Here is a 25,461-nt window from a genome sequence, read left to right on the forward strand (position 1 = left end):
CATCAGTCTAATAGCAGCCCTGTTAGAATCTTGCTGACGGCCCCTTATGGGCCCCAGCCTCCGCGTTGCTCACTGGGCCAGGGGAAATTCTGTCCCAGCTCATGAAGTTTCTGTCCCGAACCGACCTCAAATTTTCGCCCGTTCCTTTTTCTTTCCCGATTTTGCGAAACGCGTCACCAAAGTTATATTTAACTAAACACAAGACAAAGAGAGAGAACACATTGTACATTTGGCAGCATTCCGCGTGGTTTCACAAAAAGTAGAGTTTCCGTCTGCACACACCAGGATTGTCCTACTGCACTTGCCGTAGTTCCAGCTTCCTGTTTTCATTTGTCCCAGTTTGTCATACGATGAAGGCGTACCTTGCACCCTCGTTCATTGCGATTACTCCTTTTACACTTTTAAACGTCTATCCAGGCCCTGCAAAATGTCATCAAACAGTGGTATTCAAATCCCCAGCCGACTGCCTCTGCTGTTGCACCTCATGAGATGGAGTGCTGTTACCCGGCCTCGACCATGAGAATCAGCGTCGACACGGCGAGAAACACATGCAGCTAGTCAAGAGCAGACTGCTGAAGGGAACCTCGCTAAAAAAAAGCACCATCATCGGGGTTATTCCTAACACCAGAGACCCCGAGCACGACAGCGATGAGCTCCCGTCCTTACATAGGTTGGTGTGTGCTGTCAGAGACCATCAGAGCCAGTGTGCGGATGCAGATGTTTCGTTATGAACAGTTTGAAGGTCCCATAGTCATTTTTTTTATGACTTTATAACACAATGCAATGCGTTAACTTTTATTGTATTGTAAAGTTTAGTTTATAATATATCACTTTTACATTTTCCCTGAAAATTTGATTACCATGGTAATGTTTTTACGGGTGGGATGAACTGACAAGGATGACAGATAGGCTACAATTTTATATTTTACTGAACTTTACCCTCTGAATGTGTGCTGAGTGGATGCTCAAAATTAAACAGTTTTAAAACTACAAGTGTTGCCTATTTGGGTATTTTCTTACATGTTAAGAGACTAGTACAGCAGTGTTTGTTTTTTTGAATGATCGTTTGAGCAGTATGTTGGACTTTTAACCTTGTCCAGACTGCTGTGCTCTGTCAGCATCAATGGCGTGTCTCAAACCATATATAGTGACTCAGTCATGCAAAAAAAATGGAAAATATAAGAGAATATATCATAGACATATATATATATATATATGTATATATATATATATATATATATATATATATATATATATACACCAGTACAGACCAAAAGTTTGGAAAACTACTATTTTTAATGTTTTTTGAAAGAAGTTCTTCTTCTGCTCATCAAGCCTGCATTTATTGAATCAAAAATACAGAGAAAAAAAATGTAATATTGTGATATGTTATTACAATTTAAAATAAAAAAAAAAAATGGTTTTTAAATTTATTATACTTTAAATTATCATTTATTTCTGTGATGCAAAGATGAATTTTTAGGATCATTATCACATTATCCCTTTGAAATCATTCTAATATGATGATTCATCTATCAAAGTTGGAAACAGTTCTGTGTTTATATTTTTTTCAGAACATGTGATACTTTTTTTAGGATACTTTGATGAATAAAAAGTAAAAAAAAAAAAAAAAATATATATATATATATATATATAATACTATATATTACCTCTATATAATAGATATATATATAATTGTATAAACAATATACACTACTGGTCAGTAATTGGGGTCAATACTTTTTTTCTTTTCTTTTTTTAAATAAAATCAATACGTGTTTATTCAGCAAGGATGTGTTAAATTGATAAAAAGTGATAGTAAAGAAAAATATAGTTAGAATATTATTATAATTTTTTTTTTATTTTGAATAAATGCATTTTCTTTTTAACCCTTTGATTCATCAATATATTAGACCAGCAGAACTGTTTCCAACACTCATAATAAATCAGAATATTAGAATTATTTTCTAAATGATCATGTGATAGACTGGATGTTACAGTGCTGACACTGAAGGCTGGAGTAATGATGCTGAAAATTCAGCTTTGCATCACAGGAATAAATAATTTTTTTTTAAAGTATATTCAAATAGAAAACTATTATTTTTAAGTTGTAATAATATTTTCACAATCTTTACTGTCTTTTCTGTATTTTTTGATCAATAAATGCAGGCTTGGTGAGCAGAAGAGACTTCTTTCAAAAAACATTCAAAATAGTAATGTTTCCAATCTTTTGGTCTGTACTGTATATATATATATATATATATATATATATATCTATATATATATATTCTATATATATATATACATATATATATCTCCAAGCTTGGAAAAGTCATTTAAATGTAATTAAATGTTAGAAGTACTGTAGAGGGTTGAGAAAAGAACATATTACCAAGAAAAGAAATCTAAAAAATAAGAGAAGTGAAAGAAAGGTAATGTTAGAAAGCCAAATCCACCGTAACAACTGGAAATCCTCCCCCAGCAAATTGATATAAAATTCAGAGCATCCCACAGGTTTGAAAAACGCTATACTTTACTTGCGGTGGTAGCTGGGTGTAAAAATCCTCCTATAACCCCACGGCACAAAAAGAGTCTACAACATGTGACAAATAACAATATTGTGTTATTTTTTTTTTTACAGTATTTTAATTTATTGAAAAATCATTTTAATTACATAGTCTACTATTTAATTTAATTACATACATCATATTATGCATTATTGAAAATTATGCAAAAATTACAGCATTTTAAATGGTAAATTTCCCCTTGCTTTGTCATAGGGAATGAGAGGAAGGATTTTTACTGATACTAGTAAAATCTATATATTGAATAATAGGTTTCAAATAATGTTCTTTGATTTTATTCCAGTAGGGGGTTTTCAATCTTCAACTGGCTGAAGTCTTTCTTTCTTTTATTGAGTTATTAAAAAGCATTGCAGTTTGTCCTGTTGTCGCTGAAATTACTTTATGAGAAAGATTAATGTTATTGGGATAATTCACTTTTTTTTTATGCTTTACATTATTGCATAACAATGTTCTTACATTGAAGGACAGTGGAAGTGACAGTCAGCGGCCAGTTGGGATTACGGCCATTTGGGCACTTATATTGTAATAATCCTCTATAAAATGTCAACAAATTAAAAGATTAGACCCATAAGAATATATAATGATCATAAAATAATATGCAGTTATTATTTATATATACTCTCTCTACAAGGAAATATATTATTTATGATTGATTAATATATTCTTATGGGTCTAAATCTTTTAATTTGTCGACATTTTTTATGCGAGGCTTATTTACAAAAAAAGTGGCCAAATGGGCCGTGAATCCCAACTGGCAGCTGATTGTCGCTTCACTGGCCGCTCAGTTCAGAAGGCTTGCAAGGGGGAAAAACGCTCCGAGTTTAACTGCCCGAGGTTTTTTAACGCATTTCTCTACCACTCTCTCTACAAGAGAAATATAGTTTATTTCATGATTATGAATTTATTCTTATGGGTCTGGTTCTTTTACATGAGCGATATTTTAGGGAGGTTTATCCCAAATAAAGTGACCCAAATGGCCGTGTAGCCCAACTGGCCAGCTGATTTTCGCTTCCACTGGCCACTCAATCAGACAGCCTTGTTCCAGGAAGTCTAATAATTTTATTCCCTAGCTACATGGAAGGAGAGCAAAACACACTAAATCTGCATTAAGTCAATGGTTCCCGATAGGTGATAGTGTACTGTCACGTTAAGTGTCAGTTTCTGCAGCCATGCTCAACCAGCCAGTCGCTGCGGGGGCTGCGAGTATAACGCGTTCACTTTGCTGCAAGGAAAAACATATTTATATTATTATGAATATATTCATATGACTCTATTCTTGATTGGCGTTTTAGGTGGGTTTCTCCCAATTAAATATAGTGTGTTGATTATGCAGTTATCAATTCTACATTTAATGTACAATTTATGTGATACAATTGTAATGATTGTGTTTTTACTTGATTATAGATAACCATTCTGATTCTCAGGAAGACAGAGGGGTTATATATACAGTATATACAGTGGTGTGAAAAATAGTTGGCCCCCTTCCTGATTTCTATTTTTTTGCATGTTTGTCACACTTTAAAGTTTCAGATCATCAAACAATTTAAACTATTAGTTAAAAGATAACATAATTCCAACAACAACATGCAGTTTTTTAAATGTAAGGGTTTTATTATTAAGGGAAAACAAAACCAAAACTACATGGCCCTGTGTGAATAAGTGTTTGCCCCCCCTGTTAAAACTGTGGTTTATCAACCTGAATTCACATTTCTCTAGCCACACCCAGACCTGTTTACTGCCACACCTGTTCACCATCAAGAAATCTCTTAAATAGGGACCTGCCTTACAAAGTGAAGTAGAACCAAAAGATCCTCAAAAGCTAGACGTCATGACCGAGGAGCCAAAGAAATTCAGAAACAAATGAGAAAGCAAGTAATTGAGATCTATCAGTCTGGAAAAAGGTTTATAAAGCCATTTCTAAAGCTTTTGGACTCCAGCGAACCACAGCGAGAGACATTATTCCACAAATGGCAAAAAACATGGAACAATGGAGAACCTCTCCCAGGAGTGGCGGGCTGACCAAATTACCCCAAGAGCACAGCAAACAACTCATCCAAGAGGTCACAAAAGACCCCACAACAACATCAGCAAAGAACTGCAGGCCTAACTGCCTCAGTTAAGGTCAGTGTTCATGACTCCACCATAAGAAAGCGACTGGGCCAGAAATGGTGCTGCATGGCAGAGTTCCAAGACGAAAACAGCTGCTGGGCAAAAACAACATAAAGGCTCGTCTCAGTTTTGCCAGAAAACATCCTGATGATCTCCCAAGACTTTTGGGAAAAATACTCTGTGGACCTTGACGAGACAAAAGTGAACTTTTTGGAAGGTGGTGTCCCATTACGTCTGGCGTAAAAGTACACCACATTTCAGAAAAAGAACATCATACCAACAGTTAAAATATGGTGGTGGGAGTGTGATGGTCTGGGGCTGTTTTGCTGCTTTAGGACCTTGAAGACTTGCTGTGATAAATGGAACCATGAATTCTGCTGTTTTACCAAAAAATCCTGGAGGAAATCTCCGGCCATCTGTTTGTGACTCAAGCTGAAGCGAACTTGGGTTCTGCTGCAGGACAATGATCCAAAACACACCAGCAAGTCCACCTCGGAATGGCTGAAGAAAAACAAAATGAGACATTGTAGGGTGGCCTAGTCAAAGTCATGACCACTGAGTACTTTGATAGAGATGCTGTGGCATGACTTTTCTTAAAAAGCGCGGTTCTTTGCCTCGAAAAACCCTCCAATGTGGCTTGAATTACAACAATCTGCATAGAATAGTGGACCAAAATATCCTCCCCACAGCGCTGTAACCAACGACTCATTGCAAGTTATCGCAAACGCTTGATTGCAGTTGTTTGCTGCTAAAGGGTGGCCCAACCAGTTATTAGAAGTTTAGGATTTGTTTTCCTTTAATAATAAAAACCTATATTTAAAATCTGCACGTTGTGTTCACTTGTGTTAGTCTCGTAAACTAATATTTAAATTTGTTTGATGATCTGGAAACCATTAAAGTGTGACAAACATGCAAAAAAGAAAGAAATCAGGAAGGGGGGCCAACAATTTTTTTCACACCACTGGTAACTATGTATATATATATGTATATGTCTATATATATGTATATGATCATATATATGGATAGTATGTATATTGTATATGTATATGTAGATTATTGTCTATAGTATAGATATCTTATATGTAGGACGATGTATATGGTATATGTATTTGTATATTTATATATGTATAATATATTATACGATATATGTAAGATGCCCGTATATGTATATATATGTATATTCAGATGTATATCTATTATATGTAATATGTATGGATATATGTATTATATAAATATACTAGATATATATATATAGTATATGTATGTTCCCTTATATTTTATTTGTAAATAGTTTTTTTTTCTTGTTTTTCTTGTAAATAGTACGCTCCCAGCCAGAAACGACAATGTGTACAATAAATAAATTAAATCTAATTTGATTGTGTAAACAAAAATACCAGTAATTGCCATGCGGGAAATGTCACAGTGAGGAGTAAATAGTTCTAGCGCATTAGAATGAGTGTATATGAAATGTGTAGGGTGAGTGGAAATTTGTTCACTAATTAAATCGATCCTGATGGTTTCATTATTTCCCGGGCAGATACATTTTTTTTTATAAACGGATTTTTAAAAATAATACAAGCAAAAATATGGGCGGCCTGCTCCAAGTAAACATATATGTGTGGGAAACAGTGAATACATTATTTAAAAAATCATGAAAAGTCATTTCTAGCTCACTAGTTTTTAACACCAGCCAGTTTTTCCAATATGCCCAACCATGTGTATTCCCTCAACCTGGATGTGCAGATTAGTTCCCTCTGTTGCAGGACATATCTGTTTCATTAAACTCATTCACATTTGAACTTCTTTAATCTTATAATTCGCAGTGTCTAGTAAGAATTTTAAATTGGAAACGAGATAATGTTGATTAATAAAGGGATTGTTATTATTTATAATCACTATTCAGGTATGTGTGCATTGCACTCTTGTTAGATTGTTCATGGTTTTTTGGGCAATAAAACCGACTCAGGGATCATCAAAATTACATTTGATAGGAACACAAAACTCAGGCCTCTCATTCTTTATTTACACTTCTTTCTTTCTTCAGTGGCACCCACAGCAGGGACTGGCGGTCCAGGTTGTATGGCAGCAACTGGCCGAAACCGCACTACACACTCTGCATAATTACGGGGTTGTGTCGCTTTCGTTGTGAACCAAGGCTCCTGAGGAGAGAACACCCTTCCTCGTGGCAGAGGTGGAACAGCTAGACAAACTGGAGCTGGTCACAGAAGGAGATCAGGCTGATGGAGAGCTGGGGGAGTCTGTCACAGAGGTTCTATCAGGCAGCTGTACAGGTCAAGTAGTAGAAAAGGGATAGTACAGATTCGGGCTTTGTCCAGGACCGGACATTGGCCTAACCCTCCTTCACTAAGGATTGATGAAACTGCTGAGGTTCATGAATATTAATCATGTTGTCATGGCTGCTTCGCATCACAAAACTGATTCTGCCTGAAATCACCAACAGGTACGGTTTAATAGATGAGGTGTCAGCCAATGAGATTGCTGCTTGCGCATTAGCTCTGCCCACTACTGGAGAGAGATATCGGCTATATCTTCTGCCTGTTCTTAAAAGCTGAATAATTCTAAATGAACTCCGTTATTTTGACAGAAAAAATAAAAAAAAAGAATATGCGTTTACAAGGGTAGCGCGTCGACGCCAGCGTGGTATGTAAGACTCACACTCTCTCTTTGCCATGTGTGAGGAAAAGCCAAAGCAGTAGCCTCTCACTCACAAAGACACAATGATGCCCACGGGGGGCGGTTGGTTGGATCACAATCTACGGGGCGTAGAGAGTGGTAGTGTTGAGGGGTGGAGATGGGTGAGGTTTACGGGGATCAGGGGTGGTCTGGAGACGGGTATTGTCTGTGTGAGAGTGAAACTCTGGAAGGCTATCAGATGGCTCAGCCAGGGTGAAAATATTACATGTGCTTTAAACCGCTATACTTTGCCTCCAGCTGCGACACACTGGCGATTTAACCATCTAAGAATTTTATTTAGTGCCAGTGGGTAATTATATGACATTCTATCTTAGCCCGCCCAGAATGAAAGATGCTACGTCGCAATGTAGCAGGGAGTATAATAAAACATAATTAAAGACTTTTTAATATTTTTAAAAGATGTTTTTATGCTCACCAAGCCTGCATTTATTTGATCAAAAATTCAGTAAAAACAGCAGTATTGTGAAATATTATTGCAATTTAAAATAATGTTTTTCTATTTTAATATATTTTAAAATGTAATTTATTCCTGTGATGGCAAAGCTAAATTTCCAACAGCTGTTACAGTCTTCAGTGTCACATGACCCTTCAGAAATCATTCTAATGTGCTAATTTGGTGCTCAAGAAATATTTCTTATTACCAGTGAACGAGACAGTTGTTCTGCTTAATATTTCTGTGAAAACCATGTTACTTTTTTCAGGGTTCTTTGATGAATAGTAAGTTCAAAAGAACAACGTTTATTTGAAATCGTAATCTTTTGTAATCTAATACTTAAGAATGTCTAAATGAATAATAAATACATAAATAATCTGGTACACAGTGTTCTTCTTTGAAGTCTTTTTTCAAGAACTCCAGTAACCAGTCAGCCCACTGGCCTACTTTTTACCAAACACTTTCTTTGTTTTGACAGCAATGATAACCAACTTAATAATTTTATAAATTTGTTGTCATGGACTACAATTTAAATAAAAGGTTCAAAAAAGATATTGCTCAGAGATGTTTACAATAGTAATAATCAAGGGTATCATTTTTCATGAGATGTGATTGTAGAGGTTTTTCTCCTTCCCATTTGGCACCAGTCATCTATACAGTGAGTCATCATTTAAACACTGAATGAATATAAAGGCTTCATTCTTTTCCAAATGCTACAGGATGATTCATTGCATGTAGGCTTTTCATTCAGTTTATTGACAATATCCTCTGGTCTCTCTTTGTCCAGCTGGTTGGGAATGCTGGACATGTCAGTGCCTGTGGTGGCTAAACTCAGGCGGCTGTTGGACAGTCTCCCTAAAGAAACCCTGCCGGATGTCCTGGCCTCCATGATCCAGAGACTTCCAACAAAGAGAAACTGCAGGTGCAGGCAAGTTCACAGATAGGAGTTATTCTTTCAAGATAATGATTTGCCTAGTGTGAACAATAACCACACTATCCAAAACCTAGATGCATTTATATAATATTTTGGTTTGTTGTCAGGTGTGGATGCGGATAGTACCTTGGAGAGAACGGTTAAAGAGAGGCCTTCCCTTACTCACCAGACACATGGAGGGGCTAAAGTTGGCTGCAAAAGACCCGCAAACTCAGACCTGAATGATGAACACGGATGATGAGAGACGCACCACACATCTCTTTCTCCTTGCGCCTCCGCCAAACACACCCTCCTTCCACATTTCCTGTTCTTTACACAAGTCCTCTTTCTCACTAGGGGGTTGGCCATCCGTAAAGGTGGGTATTCAGCAGGCCGTCAGTTCTAACTGGTGAGGAGGGGGAGGACGAGTGTGATGACACAGCTGTGCGGAGAAGAAAGTGAAGGGCGGTGCACTATGCTGTGAAGCAGACACTGCGTGTGTGTCTCAAGGAAGCTAAAAACGGTCTTGTTCCTTGTCATTTTTTTTTTTTTTTTAGAGGAAAACCCAACCATTCATAGTTAGCTACATGCTGACACCAGCAAGGGGACTTGTCACTGCACCAATGCCCACACATCTTTCTGTTGGTCTTGGAAATCTATTACAATTACAATAAATGTCACTTTTAAGTTTTACAGTTTAAGCATTATTTTAATTAATAACACATTAAATGACTCCCCCTGCCAACAAGGGTTCTCCCAGGATTTCTTACTTATTTACTCAACATCTTAGAGAAAGTTTTTATGTTGTTGTTGTTTTGTTTTTTTTTGGCCACAGATTGAAAAAAGAATTGCCCACAGTCCATGCCAGAATATGCCCTCACCCGCAAATACCTGGAGATGATGGTAGAAGCTTCCATGGAGCAAAAGCTTACAGGTAAGAAAGCTAAATAAAATAAAATAAAACAAATGAAAATGACCGTAATAAATTGATTTTTTCATATGGAATTTTTTTGTAACATGCATCCTCCGTTTCAGGAATGAATTTACAAATAACATGGTCACTACATTACTTAAAGTAGATTATATTTAATAGTTTGTATATTTATTAGAGTTTTATAGTGTTTCTATATACGTTTGCTATTGTTTTGAACTTACTATTGCTCAAATATTCAGTAAAAAAAACAACAACAATTAATTAGCTTTGATAATAATGTTTCTTGAGCACCAGACTAGCAAATTAGAATGACTACGTCGAATGGTTTGCTGTAAAATAGCCTTTGATCACAGGAATAAATAACATTTTAAAATATATTTAAATAGAAACCTATTATTGGCTATTGGCCCAATCATTCTTTTCACAGTATTACAGCATTTCTTTTTGATTCAAATTAAAATGTACCTTGGGTGGAGCCTTAGAGATTTATTATAAAAATGATGTAAAATCTACCATCCCAAAACTCGGAATGGTAAATATATATTTCAGATGTAACTGTGACCAGTATATGGAAAGGCCAAACTCATAAAAATTATTTTGAAAAAGTTTAATTAGAATGTAAGCTGCATTTACTAACATTTAGCTTTTAGTTGAGTTGACTGTGTGTATTTCAATAGATAAAATGGATCAGACTGGAATTTGACAACATTTTGAAGGAGCTTGTCAGTAGAGGGAAGCTGGTTTACCACATTTTGTGAAATGAATCTGCTCAGTAGGTTTGAGATGGATTGAGCTGTTGGCGTGTTGAGTTTTGGCCTCCACGCAAATATGAGAACCTTGAATCAAGCTACAGCAAATGTATCTCATGCTTGTGCTGAGCGACATTTCTGACCATGGTACATAAAGTTACTAAACATACCAATATGGTCTGGTCTGCCTGTGTTTTACACCTCTGGTCTAATGCTTAACGCACCATTTCAATCACTACTGTACGCCTCTAAACACGTATTAAAGTGTATGGCCACTGAATAACAGTCCAAGAGATTGCCCTCGAAGAGATTCCTATCATCCATATGTCTAAACGTTTTTATGGATTAGCACACACACACATACACCCTGACCCCCTTCAGATGTGCAATGTATCTCGGGGCTGGAATCTGCTTGGAAAAGTCCTACAATACTTTCACAGCCTTCAAGTTCACCAAGAGGGGGCCTGTCAGAAGAAAACTGATTTGAGGAGTGGAGCTTGGCTGGTGCCAATGGAGAGGTCTGGCCACTTCTGCAGTGTTGCCTCCCTAAAATGCAGAATGGACAGAACAGGATTTGTGGAGAACCACGCAAAGAAAATTCTGTGCCCAGCTTTAAGTTTACTTTATGGTATAGCTGCATTTGTTCCAGGATTCTGTCATACATCAGGCAAAGGACATGCAGATGTCTTTTTATAAAATGACTGGCCATTCCTTCTGGGAATTTTTTACAATGTAAGTGTGCACCCAAGAGAAATAGCATGAGTGCTGTGGATATTACTTATATAATTTTGTCAATTTGTCATCAACCAATGATAAGAAAGTAAATAAATCAACCAAATTTATCATTTATATACTTTTTAAGCCCCTATACTAAACTTGTTTATTTTAAACATTTCTCACATTGAGGGTCTTGAATATTTCTTCTTATTTGGCTTTTTCGGGAACGGTCTCTTTACTCATCAAGCACTGCAAAATATTTGATCCATTAAACAAAAATAAAACAAGTGCTGAGAATTAAGTAAATATTATCGGACAAAATGGCATGACAGTGCCTGAGCCCCACAAAAACGGCCAGTTCATTTTATTATTATTCTTCACAAAAGGGAGTTACTGTATCCCTTTATGAAGGGAAATATAGAAAAATGGGATGAAATTTTGCACCCTTTTGTAGTGATAGTCAAGTGAATAGTCATCATCTGACTCAGCTTTAGGGTCTCTAGAAACAACTTCTTTAGCGCACCCACCAGTTCAACATTTCTGAAAATGCTATAACCTTTTGAACCCTTTGATATAGCAAAATAAAACTTCTAGTACACCTGATTTCTCTCCCTCATGCTGATCACATTCAATTCATTGGGCACTCTGCTGATAACATCTCTTGCCAATGAGGATCATTAGTTAACGCTAGTTAACTACTTTATTTAACATGGTGAACTATGCATGAACAATACTTCTACAGCATTTATTAATCTTAGTTAACGCGTTCATTTCATAGCAGCATTTGCCAATGCATTATTAAAATCAAAAGTTGTGCTTGTTAATATTAGTCAGATGATCAGATGATCTTTTGAAACCAAGCCACATAGAAATGACTGAATAGATTTTTGATATTCCTTTACCGCTCTCCGGTGAAATACCTTCCGCAAAGTTGACTGTGACTGTGTTTGTTGACCAATGCTAGTTAGCTTAACGTGGTAATTTGTTAACATGCTAATCAGTTACCATTCTATGTAATGTGACTCTTCAGATATCAGATTAACGGTAAAATTCACTCATTCTTACACTGAAAAACTTCCCTCAAAGCGACTCTCCTCCTGCTTAGGTGCCGACTCTGCTAAGCCACAGGCCCCAAAACCATTCAGGTTGTGGTTCAAACCAGTGTAGCACATAACATGTAGTACGATTTACAAAGTCTTAAGAGTACGCTGTTTTTTTTTTTTTGTTTTGGATGTTGATTGTGTTTTGTTTTGTTTGGTTTGTTTTATTTGTTTTTTTTGCTTTATGTGCTGTGCTTGCAGTGGTTGCTATGCTTGCTGTTATGGTGCTTTGGCCCTGAATTGCTGGTTGCAGCTGTATTTATAACTGCTTTCTATCAAATTTATTTTATTTATATATGCATAATTTATTCCTGTGATGGTAGAGCTGAAATTTCAGCATCTATTAATCCACAGTCTTTAATGTCACATATTCCTTCAGAAATTATTCTAGTATGCTGATTAGTGTTCAAGAAACATTTATTTTTATTATCAAAGTTAAAAACACTCGTTCAATATTTTTTTGAAAACCATGATACTTTGTTCATATAAAGTTTAATTGAATAGCATTTATTTTGGGAAGTTGTGGTCTAGTGGTTAGAGAGTCTGACTCCTAATCCTAAGGTTGTGGGTTCGAGTCCTCGGGTCGGGCAATGTACTAATGCATTGAGGTGCCGCGAGCATAAATGGCTGCCCACTGCTCTGGGTGTGTGTTCACGGTGTTTTGTGTGGTTCACTGCTGTGTGGGTTGCACTATTGGATGGGTGAAAAATGCAGAGCACTTAATTCTGAGTATGGGTCACTATACTTGGCTGTATGTCAATGTGGCCACTTCCTCACTTTCTTTAATTTTTATTTGAAATAGAAATCCTTTGTAACATTAAAAATGTGTTTAGTGTCACCTTTGATCCATTTAATGCATCGTTGCTAAACAAAAGCCATTAAGTTCTTTGAACAATAAAATGTTACTGACCCCAAAAGCTTTATGGCTATTTTAAAACTCTGTGGTGTCGTTCATGGTTGTCTAATCAGATTGCTCTGGATATCCGGGCGGCACGGGTGCATGTTGGATAATGATCATCATGCCATGGCGAAGCTGGAAAGAAGGGTGCTGGAGTAATTTGGCTGTGCGGTAGCTCAAGAGCACTTTTTTAAGGGCCCTATACTGTGTTTTGTGGGACCCCCTGGTGTGGGAAAGACCAGCGTTGGGCGTGTCCATCGCCAAGCACGTCTTGGTCGAGAGTCTTCCATCGCATTGCCTTGGGGGGGAGTCTTTGATCAGTCTGACAGCTCGCGGACCACAGGTGAGAGGTCATCATACAGGTAGTACACTCAGTGTCTGATCTTCAAACAGGTATGATATATGACACAAATAGTCTGTGTCATACTGCTCTTTGAAGAAGAACCTACTCGCAGTTGGTCATTTTGCATACCGATCAGACAGATCCTTTCTCGCACATAAATAATACACTACTGTTCAAATTTGTGGTTGGTACTATTTTTTAAACCAATCATTTTAAAAAGAAGTGTTTTTTTACTCACACAGGCTGCAGTTGATTGATCAAACCTATAATAAAAAAATTATATTTTTTAAAATAAAAACAACTGATAAAAATAACGTGTTTTTCTATTAAAATGTAATTTTATTCCTGTGATGCAAAGCTGATTTTCAACAGCCATTACTCCTGTCACATGATCCTTCACAAATCATTCTAATATGCTAATATTGGTATTTAAGAAACATTTCTTATTATTATCAATTTTGAAAACATGCTTAATATTTTTCTGGAAGTATGATATATGATTTTTTTTTTTTTTTTTTTTTTTTTTTTTTTTTTTTGTTTTTTTTTTTTTTTTTTTTTTTTTTTTTTTTTTTTTTTTTGTTTTTTTTTTTTTTTTTTTTTTTTTTTTTTTTTTTTTTTTTTTTTTTTTTTTTTCCAAGAAATTCTTTGATGAATCTTTGTTTTTTGCATCTTTGCTAAATAAAAAAGTATTAAATATTCTGTCCTCTAAAAATCAAAAGAAAAAATCAATGCTAACCCCCAATCTTTTGATACGATAGTGTGGTAACTATGTAAACATCAAACTCAGCTGTTAAAGATTATTTTAAAAAAAAAATGCCATATTTCCAGTGCGTTGCTAAAACCTTGTAACCCCACCCTGGTGTTACTGTGATTAACCCTGGTGTTATGTTACTAATTCAAGATCCTTCAGATGCTGAAACTCAATATCGCCATTCAGGCGTTGTTTTGCCATCAAATGATGAGTCATTCCATTATGTTACGCATGCGTCGATGCTAGAAGTTTGCAGATGTGGTCATACTGAGGTATTGGACCCCACCACGAGACGTGGCGTAGTGCCCTTCAATGACAGGAGAAACTTTAAAAACCATTACCCTGCACTGATGACTTCTTTGATGTTCCCTCTGATCTCTTGTCCTATAGACACTAAGTAGGTGATAACCATCATGACAAAAAACCCTGCAGGCCAGGATGACACAAAAGCCTCTTTTGTTTTCCTGGATAGTTTAATATCGACCTTCACTCAAACACAATGGAAAAAGTGTCCTTAAGACAAAAACAGTCCCTTTGCGAGACTTTTTGCGATACACTCTATTCCTGCAATTTGGTCCTTGTTTCATTACAAGTCTCTTTAAAAGATTCTGCGTTTGTTACTACTGGATGGTGGTATAAAGTTTAATACTGACAGTCTTAGGAGGCCCCCCCCCCTATGGACTGTACATTAGGGCATCCTGTCTGTCCTTTCTGTGTTCGCATCCTGGATCATCCTGCCTAGCCTTTTTGTCAGTTCAGTAGGACGAAATGCCGTTTTAGTGTTTTCCTCACATTCAACCGCATCAGATGCATTCAAGCCTCTCCAGCAACATGATCCAAAGTTTATTAATTTATTTTTTTATTTTCAAATTGATTTTGTGATTCATGCGGTAACCTGTTATGCAAGCCCATCAGTTTAATGTTCCATGGAGCAGTTACACACAAAAAACACCTACTGACAAATCCAAAAACAGCGACACTTGAATGGGACTGCGTCAAACCAGTTGCACCCTTCAGGATTGCTATGTAGGATGAGTTGTGATCGTTTCTCTTTTGTTTTTGCCCACCCTGAAGCTCTGATACAGATCTTTTTTTTTTACTACTCATTTTAAATTTTTTACCTCCGCCTCTCATTTAATCAATTTTCCCTTGACCTCCATTTTTTTTTTATCCTCTCCCTCTTTGCTACTTTCTCTTCCCACTTTGCTACTCCTACTTTCTCTCCATGTGTCCCTCCATGCCTCACTCATGCGCACGTACAGTAAGGTAGCATGCCTGGTCGCATTATAAATTGGACTGACAAAGACTGTTGGGGGGTAAACAATCCTGTCTTATTTATATAGGACTGGTTGACAACAAACTGGGGACGAGGCCCTGCAGGAGGAGATTCCTCGGCTAGCGCCAACCAGCTGCTTGAGGTAAGGCACTTACTACTGCCCGATATTTTTTGCTATGAGGTATAGATATAATATACAATAATATATAATTATTATACATATATATAAAAACTATATATATAATATATATAAAACAAAAAAACAAGACAAACAATGGAAATTTATGCAATGTTTGTTGTATGGAATGAAAGAATGGATGGAAGGATAGATAAATTGTGTGGTATTAACACCAAGAACTGTCCACACATCGCAGACATTTATATGCCGACAGTACTGACATGTGTTGTTTCATTTTTTTCACAGTGTATTGTTGTGTGGTCTAACAATGGTTTGAAGTTTTGCATGCAAGGTAAGGTGCATGCATACCATAGATAGAGAGGTAATACGGTTTTGTTGTCCTGCTGGTCCCTGTGTACCGTATCACATATACACATCACCATTTCATTGCATACTACTTGATTGGCACATGGAATGATCAGTTTGTTTTCAGACTGAGATAACTACCCACACATATCTCCCGTGACGCAGCTGTTTGTGAAGTACTGAACATCTGTATATCTGTGATCGTATCCTATTGTCTGCTGGCTGATGATGTTTTTTAAAAACAGTTTAAAAACAAAAAATCCAGCAGAGCAAGAGAAATGCATCTTGCAGTTTCACCAGAGGAGAACAGTGGGCTGCATTCTGTATCACAAGATCTCCACTCAAAAAACCCCTGGGGGAGTGACGTTCATCTCGTGCTGCACAAGCGTTGTGACCTTTTTTCATTGTACTCTCAGATAGAGAGGAGATATATAGAAGTTTTCATCACAGGGCAGACATTACCTGGCAAGCTCAGCAGAAAAAACTCTGTGATTTAGGAACCGTATACAAAAATAAATAGTTTTTTAAGGTGGTGGTTGTTTATAGCTGTTTGTGATATTGTTTTAAAACCTTTAACCCTGAGTACTAAACTTTCGCTTGTAAACTTGCACAGCTTGCGCTACGGATATTAATACTACCTCAAATGGTGCATCTTGGAGAGGTGCGTTATTACTAGAACCGATAGGCTTACTCTTTTTTATTTTTTTTAGTTTTGCCAAATATCATCTTGCGAGGTGGTATAATTTAATTAAAACTTTAAGGTGTGTTCACATTAGCACAGCTTAGAAGTTTCTTTCAATCCAGCTTTCTGTTAGTCAAAGCGACAGATCATTCTCATGACCAACTTAACCCCATTTGCGAAATCTTAAAATTTCATTGACAAATCTTTTCGACCCTCAAGTGAATTCCCAGTGAAATGGATTCTTATTAAAATGACTCGATTATGCACTACTGCAATTCATCCGCCAAACAATTCCACCGGTACAAAACGTGACCACAACCTTTGCAGTTATTTCCTTCATGCAACAATGAAAACAGTGCAAGCGTTGATGTCCGATTCACAAACAAATGGCTATTATGAACTGGTTATCATTCATAAAGTTTCACAGTCTCAAACTTGCTTCTGAGTTTAGCAGTTTGAATCATCATACTCTGCTCAGTCAGTGAATCAGTCTAAGCTGTTACCTGACTGTCTCACACTGAACTGCAAGTAATTTTTTTTGGTTATGTCTGATGTCGGAATAAACCAGGAACCGTTAGGCCGTGTGTCCACCAAAGGGTTTTAAGCCAGCTGAAAATGCCACGTGCTCTTTTGAAAATGCCTGCTTTGGACGACTTTTTAGAGCACTTTGGAGGCCTTAATGGAATGATAAATGATGACAATGTTAGTTTTGTTAATGTACCATCCACTGCTGATACTAACAGAAGGGGTTTGAGCAGCCTAGTGTTGCTATGGTTACCTCCTCAGGCTAGAGCAGTTTCTGTTCATGTTCATGAGATCCATTTGACATATGGTGAAAATACACACACTAATTTATAATCTGACTTTTGTGTTAAAACATTCCTTATGCAATATGCTGAATTTGAACTCTTTATGCATTTTTAAGAAGCTCCCCCCCCCCCATGAAAACCGTGTTCTTTATCAGGTTTTGGACCCAGAGCAGAACCACAGCTTCACCGACCATTATCTCAACGTCCCATTTGACCTCTCACAAGTCCTCTTCATCGCCACAGCAAACAACACGGCCACCATTCCTCCTGCCTTACTGGACAGAATGGAAGTCCTGCAGGTGCCAGGTCAGAGTTCAGTTTCAGACAAAATAAGACAGCAGGACGTGGCATTGATGATGTGACACTTTTAGTGATTAATTCCTTGCTATTTTTACTCTACACCAATTGACTTTACCCTACAACTGAGCAGATGGTTTTGTAGTTAAATACTTGATTAGTTTATTGTAATTTGTGTTCTGAATATCAGCATGTGTGTCTCATTAGGATACACCCAGGAGGAGAAGGTAGAAATCGCCCATCGGCACCTGATCCCTCATCAGCTGGAGCAGCATGGACTGACCCCACAAACAGCTCCAGATCCCACAGGACACCACAAAGGATATAATCAGCACAAGTATGCACACACACACACACACACATATACAGTACCACTTAAGGCTGAAAAAAGTTTGTGTGAAACAGAGGGGCAGTTTGGGTCACAGGTGGGGCTGTCCAGCCAGGTCTCCTCCTGTAAACTATATCCTCTGCTGTCTCACTTCCTCCTTCAAAACCGTATCTTATGACAGGCTGCCAAACTTCTCTTCTGTAGTCCATCAGGGATTGTCAATTAGAGATGTTTGCAGAGCAATCTAATTAATTACCTCAGAGGTTGCTAATTTTGGGATGATTATCTGCTAAAAAGCAATCAATGCATGGCCCCAGCTCGGCAGTGGCAGCAGTAATGACAGTGTTTTGTGTGTGAACGTGTTTGTAGGTACACACGGGAGGCAGGCGTGCGCTCTTTGGAGAGGAAGATCGGGGCCATCTGTCGAGCAGTGGCTGTGAAGGTCGCTGAAGGTCATAAGGTCTCTAGAGCAGAGTCCCCCGCTGAACAACATGCAGGTAAAGCAGGGACTTTTTCATCTTACACATCATTGTTGTTTACGGCTGGCATTACACCAGCTCCCCCAGCTCTGCTTCAGTCGTAGACTCAGGATTGATGGTAATAGCCTTTGGGCAAAGATAAAAACAGGGGACTGTCCCAGTGTGCTTTGTCTTTGTTATGTCCCGATGGCTAAACTCCGCCCACAGTGTGATGTCATTGGATGAAAAAAAAAAGTCTACTCATAGCTACATAATAAATCTTTAGTATGTTCTGATTGGCTGGGATGGCACTTTGTGCAGCATTTTGCTTTCATTGAGAACAGAAAAATGGATATGATGTTGAAAACGCATTGCATCGCTTGGTTTGGACACACTGTAGTTCACTTTCAACGACAAACACTTTTCAACTCCTCAACATTCAACGACAAAACTGTTAGTTTATATAAGTTTAAAATAAAAGATGTAAAATTGAAACAATTATTATTAAAATTACAAATAATTTTATTATCAGTTTATTAGATGTGAAATAAAATAAATTATATTTAATTTAATTAATTATAAAATAATATATTAAATATATAAATGTTAAAATAAATACAATTAAGTTATTGTATTATCAATAAAAATTACTTAATAAAATAATATATTCAATTATAATAACTGAGTTAAATATAATAAATATAAATATACAAAATATTTAAATTTAAATTTATGCATTTAGCAGACGCTTTTATCCAAAGCGACTTACAGTGCATTCAGGCTATCAATTTTTACCTATCATTTATATTTAAATACAATTATTTTATAATCAATGATGCATTTGATTGAGGACCGCTTTTGTATGTGTATTGCTTCCTGACAGCAGTGGCTCTGAAAGGGTTTAGCATTCCCTGCCACATACAGACGGCTGACTTCAGCACAATCCATAATACACACTTACACTCACTGTGTCACACAGACGGAATCAAGTACACACCAACTCTAGAAGTGTGTTCAGACTAAAGAGGGTGTGTAGGGAACCCATGCTGAGAAATGATCAAACGTACAGTCAGAAAAACTATTCTCACACATTATGTGAACCTCAGCACACACATGCACATATTGGTCATCAATCTCTCTAAGCACGGGCCACCTGAGGGGTGGAGGAGGGTAAAGCGTGCTAACAGATAGCCTTAGACCCCCTCCTTCACGTCTCGCTGCAGCTGCTCCTCTGTAACAGATGTAATAGCATGGCCAGTTAACGCTCTGTTCAGACTCTGATTTAGCCCAGCTCTGCTTCTCAGTCCTCTCCTGCATGGACCATGTCTGTGATGAGATTTAGAGAGACGAGGGTCAGGGCGTTTTTCTTCTGCTCTCCATGTTGCCAGAATAAAGCTTTGAAATGAGTGCATGAGCACTTTTATTTATATCATCAGTCTCTCAGGCTCTATCTGCCTCTCGCCGTTAGCAGGTGTTGTTCTTAGTCTGAACATCATGGACAGCTGTCACATGTGCTTCCTGCTGTTATCTTAACTCTTTCAATACATTCAGTGCATCTTGGACTTCTTATGGCTCACTGTCTGCATTAAAACCTCCCGAGTATTATCAAGAGAAATTAAAAAGTTGGTTATTCAGGTAGCCATCTGATTCCTCATAAAGGAGTATAGGTCTGATGCTCTTTAAAATTAAAAAGTTGTTGTGCTGACTGATACTGAATAAACTGTGGGTGCAGATTCTTGCAAAAGTTTTCAGTTAATAATGGCATCTAATAGGATTATAAAATAAGGTAAGTACAGTTTGGCTCATCATGTGACCAACTCCATCCCACTTTTATTACTACTGCATTATTTATTTAAAAAAAAATTATTCAAAAGCACTATTTCACTATTTTTTTCCTTATGTCTAACTAAAATAAAAATAATTAAAATCTGGTAAATTAAATCAAATTAATTATATATATTTCCTTATGTTTTTTTTTTGTGAAAATAAAAAAATTAAAATAAATTAAATTATTAAATAATAATAATTATATAAAATACATGAACATTTTTATAGCATTAAAATTTTGTACTACCGAGTGCAATTTTAAAGTTTGCATGACTTATATCTGCAATGTCATATACTGTATATGCAGTGACGAATCATTCACATTAAGACCAGTAACATGCTATAATAAAATAAACATGGTTATTTTTGATTTCATGTCAACACGAAATTTGCAACGCATTTGACTAATATAAAATTATGCATTTTTGAGCAAACTAATAATAATAATAGTAGTAGTAGTGCAAATTAATGCAGGGCGGGCCTTAATTTAACACACCAGAATTTGACTAAATCACAAAAAGTGAGATATTTAGATAATAGTTAATGTTTTTGATAACCACATTATAGTTAAATACTTTATATTATAGCATTTCAGTTATCCTGGTAAAACAATGTAATAAGGTTAATAGAGAAAGCTTTACAACATTTTAGGTGAATTATTTGTGAAAGTACAAGCTTTGGTTTTTTCCCCCTAGAAATGCTGCATTGATCTTGCATCTTGCCAATAAAATCTTTTAACGAATTTATTATGTCGTTCCTCAGAATGGCGTATGCACTTTCCTTGTTTGGTCTTCAGAACATGATGCTTCAACTTTGCCTGTCATTAACAGTCTAGTCACATGACTTGTGGGCAGCAAGGAGCATGCATCATTGTGTCTTGCCAAGGGCTAATACACAACACTCGCATTTAAAAAAAACAATAGACAGACACATGGATGAGTGCTGAAAGTAAATACACCCTGAAGCTGCTTTCTTTATGATGTATGATATTAAAACCTGTAATACCTTATTGTTTCCTCCCAAAATTAAGATTAGCTGGACCCCTGTGGCATTTTTCTACAGCCTATAATTCTCATTTTTTTCCGACAGCTTTCTTTCTCGCTTTTCTTTTCATTTTTCTCCCCTCCGGCCTCAATGTCTGTCACCTTCTTAATGAAAAGCCTCAAATAGACATTATAATGGAAGTGTCAGCGTGATAAAATTTTAGCAATTTTTTTTTTTTTTGTCTTGCAATTCACTTTTCTGGATATGGTTTTATCTCTGCTTAAATGGAGTTTACTTTTAGTTCATGAAATATCAATCACTTATCTCTTTTAAATTGACAGGCTAGAGTTTTAAATGGACTAAAAACCACCACCAGTGTTTTCACCAGTTTCCCACAAAAGATCTCTGTATCTTTCAGAGCAGAATACAGAGAACAAGGAGGAGGGTTCTGGGATAACAGCACCTCCAGAGATGCCAATTGTTATTGACCCCATTGCCCTTAAGGATATTCTTGGACCGCCAGTCTTTGAAATGGAGGTTAGTATCAAATAAATGCCTGAAGGCTCTTTGTGTCTATTCAGGAAATGTTACTAAAATGCATTGAAAGCACTTCAAGTCTCTCACCTTTTGTGTATGATTCATATAAGAAAGTCAAAAGCATTTTTTTGTGTCTTCAAGTAATAAAAGGTGCTGTATGTAATTTTTTCACTGTACTTAAGCATATAAATACCATAATATGTTTGCAGATATTTAGGAAACATGCTAAGTTCACATACTTGTTTATCTGAAAAACAATGCTTCAGTCAGTTATTCTCCTTTGAAAATGTGCGTTCCGGGCTGGAATGTCGGTCTCTGTTTTGGTTTGTGAAAACCCGCCCACTGCCAGTTTACCCAATTGTATTTTAGCACCGGGTTGCCAGTTGGTGGAAAACACAGCATATTTAATTTCATTCATCGTCAAGTGCGCTCGTTCCTGTTGGTGTCGTCAATCTGGCAACCGCGTGTGTGTCAAGTCTGAGGAGGAGGGGCCTAGTGAAAAAAACCCTGTCCAATATTTTGAATTTGGACCGCAATACTTAGTTCAACCACTCGGTGTCAATCCTACATACAGCACCTTTAAACAGCATAACTGTTTTCAACATTGAAAGTAATAATAAATGTTTCTTGAGCACCAGATCAGTGTATTAGAATGATTTGAACTGAAGACTTGAATAATGGCTGATTAAAATTCAACTTTGCAACACAGGACTAAATTGTATTTTAAAATATATTCAAATAAAAAAATACATTGTAATAATAGTTATTATATTATTATAAATTGTAATAATATTTTATAATATTACTTTTTTAAAATTAAATTAAATGCAGTCTTGATGGGGAAAAAGAGACATTTTAAAAAAAGTCTCCATGACCCTGAACCTTTGAATGATAGTGTATGTCTAGGGACCAACATATCATAAGGATTTGGGAGTATGCTTTTGCAACCACCCGGAACATCTGCATAGCAATTACCATAGCAACTAAAATGTTATTTTCAGTGCAGTCCTGTCATTAGTCATGTATTGTTTTTCATTTGTCCACAATCTGGACTGCTAGCCCCTGGCCTTGTGTGCTCTGTGGTGTGCTGTTGTGTTTCTCAGAGGCGAAGTGCTCTCTGTTCTCCATAATAGAGGCTGCATTCCTGCCATGCCTATGGGGACGGGGCAGGGAGAGACCAGAGGCAGTCAGAGAACAGCCTGTTTGAGTTCTGCTGAACTATCACACACATCTTCTCCTTCAAAGACTTCCTTAGCACTCGACTATCTGCAGTTAGTTGTATACAAAATATACAATCAGAAAAAGGTTAATGTTTTTGAAAGAAACGTTTATAAAGTCAGGCTTTCTTTTAATGGGGCAAATTCTTAATCTAGATTTGTTATTTGGGAATAACAAAATCATAAGAAAAAGATTAAAAAGCTTGCTGTGTTTTTGTACATTTAAAGTTCATACGCTATAAGCTTATATATAGTTTTTTGGGGCATGTTAAAGGGGACATAACACAGTTTCTGCCAATCTCATGTTAATCTTGAGTACCTATAGAGTAGTATTGCATCCTTCACATCTCACACAGTTTTATCAGATTTATAAAAGACAGATACAGCTTTACGCTTCTCTCTGAAAACAGTCGAGCTTCTGTAGGCGTGCCGTGGGTGGAGCTAAAGAGTCAAGAGCACACAAAGCTTTTGCATAGCGATTCATCTGCAAGCTGTGACATCAACATGAATGAAACAGGAACAAAAACTTTATTGACTTTAATCCTGTGCAGCGCTGCCGACGACTTCCATACCCTAAAGAAGCACGCTGATGGGCTGCTCTTGCTCTCGCTCTGGTTGATGTGTGTGCGTGCTTTTTCGGAATAAGTGCCTATACAAGGAATTCTGCCCTTTATGAGGTCATGAAAAAACCATACTCGGAAAAAAAAAAAAACTTTCCAAAACTTATACAAACCCTGAAGGAGTGTCTTTGGCACTGAAATACTCTTTCAAACGTCCAGCTCTTTTTTTTGAAAAACATTTTGGTACATGTTTAGCATGATAATGCAACTCTTTAACAGTGTAAATAACTCTGAATGCTTGAAATAGCATTAGACCTCCCCTTTAAGATAAGTATGTTAAGTATGTAACCAGAGCAGTCTATGCTTGTAGGTATCAGAGCGACTGACCCTACCAGGTGTGGCGATCGGGCTGGCCTGGACTCCGATGGGTGGAGAGATCATGTTTGTGGAGGCCAGTCGTATGGAAGGAGAAGGTCAGTTGACTCTGACAGGACAGCTGGGTGATGTCATGAAGGAATCAGCCCATTTAGCTATCAGGCTGGCTCCGCAGCAATGCCAAAACATACCTCCTCACTAACGGTACGTTAAAGACATACGCTACATTAAAGTTGGTAAGATTTTCAAATGTTTTGAAAGAAGTCTCTTATGCTGTTTGGTTAGTAATATTGTGAATATTGTTACAATCCAAAGAAAAAAAAAGTATATATTTTTAAATGTCATTTATTTCTGTGATAGCAATGAATTCAACAGCGATCTGACTGTGAGTGAGATTGATTTATTAAAATGTGTGTGTCTGAATGGTGTTGTTGTAGGCAGCGCTGATCCTCTGGAGGGTACCGATATCCACTTGCACTTCCCAGCAGGTGCCGTCACCAAGGACGGACCCTCCGCTGGTGTTACCATAGTAACCTGCCTGGCCTCGCTGTTGAGCGGGCGGCTGGTGCGCTCTGATGTGGCCATGACTGGAGAGATCACTCTGAGAGGACTGGTGCTGCCGGTGAAAACGCTCACAGAAACGGATTTTATTTAAAAACCATTCATCATCAGAAGTTGCTAAAATACACTGTCTGATCTCACAAGATGTATCTTCTCTCTACAGGTGGGAGGTATAAAGGATAAAGTATTGGCAGCTCACAGGGCCAATCTGAAACGAGTTATCATTCCCAAACGCAATGAGAAAGATCTGGAGGAGATACCTCCCCATGTGCGAGCTGACCTGGATTTTGTTTTCGCCAGCACTTTGGATGAAGTCCTGAATGCGGCCTTTGATGGCGGGTTTCCCATGGCTGTCAGTCATCCACAAGTTGTCAGCAAACTCTAAGACTGTAGTTGCTAAACAGACTCATGACAACACAAGACTTTTTTTTTTTTCTTCATAGAGGAAGCTATGCACTTATTGTTTGTCACCTTAAGCATTAAATACTAGCAAATCAGTTTTATTCAAGTCAATATTCCTTTTCCTCTAATTAATTTATGATTTAATGACAGATGATTGCTGTTGACATTATAAGAGTATAATTTTGTTCCTGTAGAACTGACAACAAAAGTTGATCTATGTTTATACTGTAGATAATTATACAAATGCACAGGTTTATAAAAAAAAATTGTGATTTAACCAACATATTTAGTGTTTTTCATCAAATGAAATGGATTAATGAGTCAAAATTCTTAAATACGAAGACTGGTAAATTCGAATATGTTGATAACTAGGTACAATTTAAAGGAATAAATTTTGATATGTCCAATGAATGCTTT

The 25,461-nt window shown here is 36.9% G+C and overlaps 1 protein-coding gene across 1 annotated transcript; it reads left to right on the plus strand.

The window, feature by feature from the left end:
* Positions 1-406: 406 nt before the first annotated feature.
* On the plus strand, positions 407-25,455 carry lonp2 (lon peptidase 2, peroxisomal). The gene is given in 27 exon segments (XM_042775824.1): positions 407-478; positions 481-546; positions 549-683; positions 4,020-4,033; positions 6,769-6,853; positions 6,856-6,951; positions 6,953-6,990; positions 8,630-8,735; positions 8,738-8,774; positions 8,900-8,967; positions 8,969-8,997; positions 9,110-9,162; positions 9,165-9,283; positions 9,602-9,664; positions 9,666-9,689; positions 13,225-13,254; positions 13,256-13,496; positions 17,258-17,391; positions 17,654-17,804; positions 18,003-18,085; positions 18,087-18,126; positions 18,489-18,620; positions 21,811-21,929; positions 24,077-24,241; positions 24,243-24,285; positions 24,519-24,703; positions 24,806-25,455. Coding segments are annotated over 27 exon segments (2,529 nt in total). The 5' UTR covers positions 407-427; the 3' UTR covers positions 25,028-25,455.
* The last annotated feature ends 6 nt before the right edge of the window (positions 25,456-25,461 follow it).

The sequence above is a fragment of the Cyprinus carpio genome, chromosome A18, assembly GCF_018340385.1.
Source record: "Cyprinus carpio isolate SPL01 chromosome A18, ASM1834038v1, whole genome shotgun sequence".
Lineage (NCBI taxonomy): Eukaryota > Metazoa > Chordata > Actinopteri > Cypriniformes > Cyprinidae > Cyprinus > Cyprinus carpio.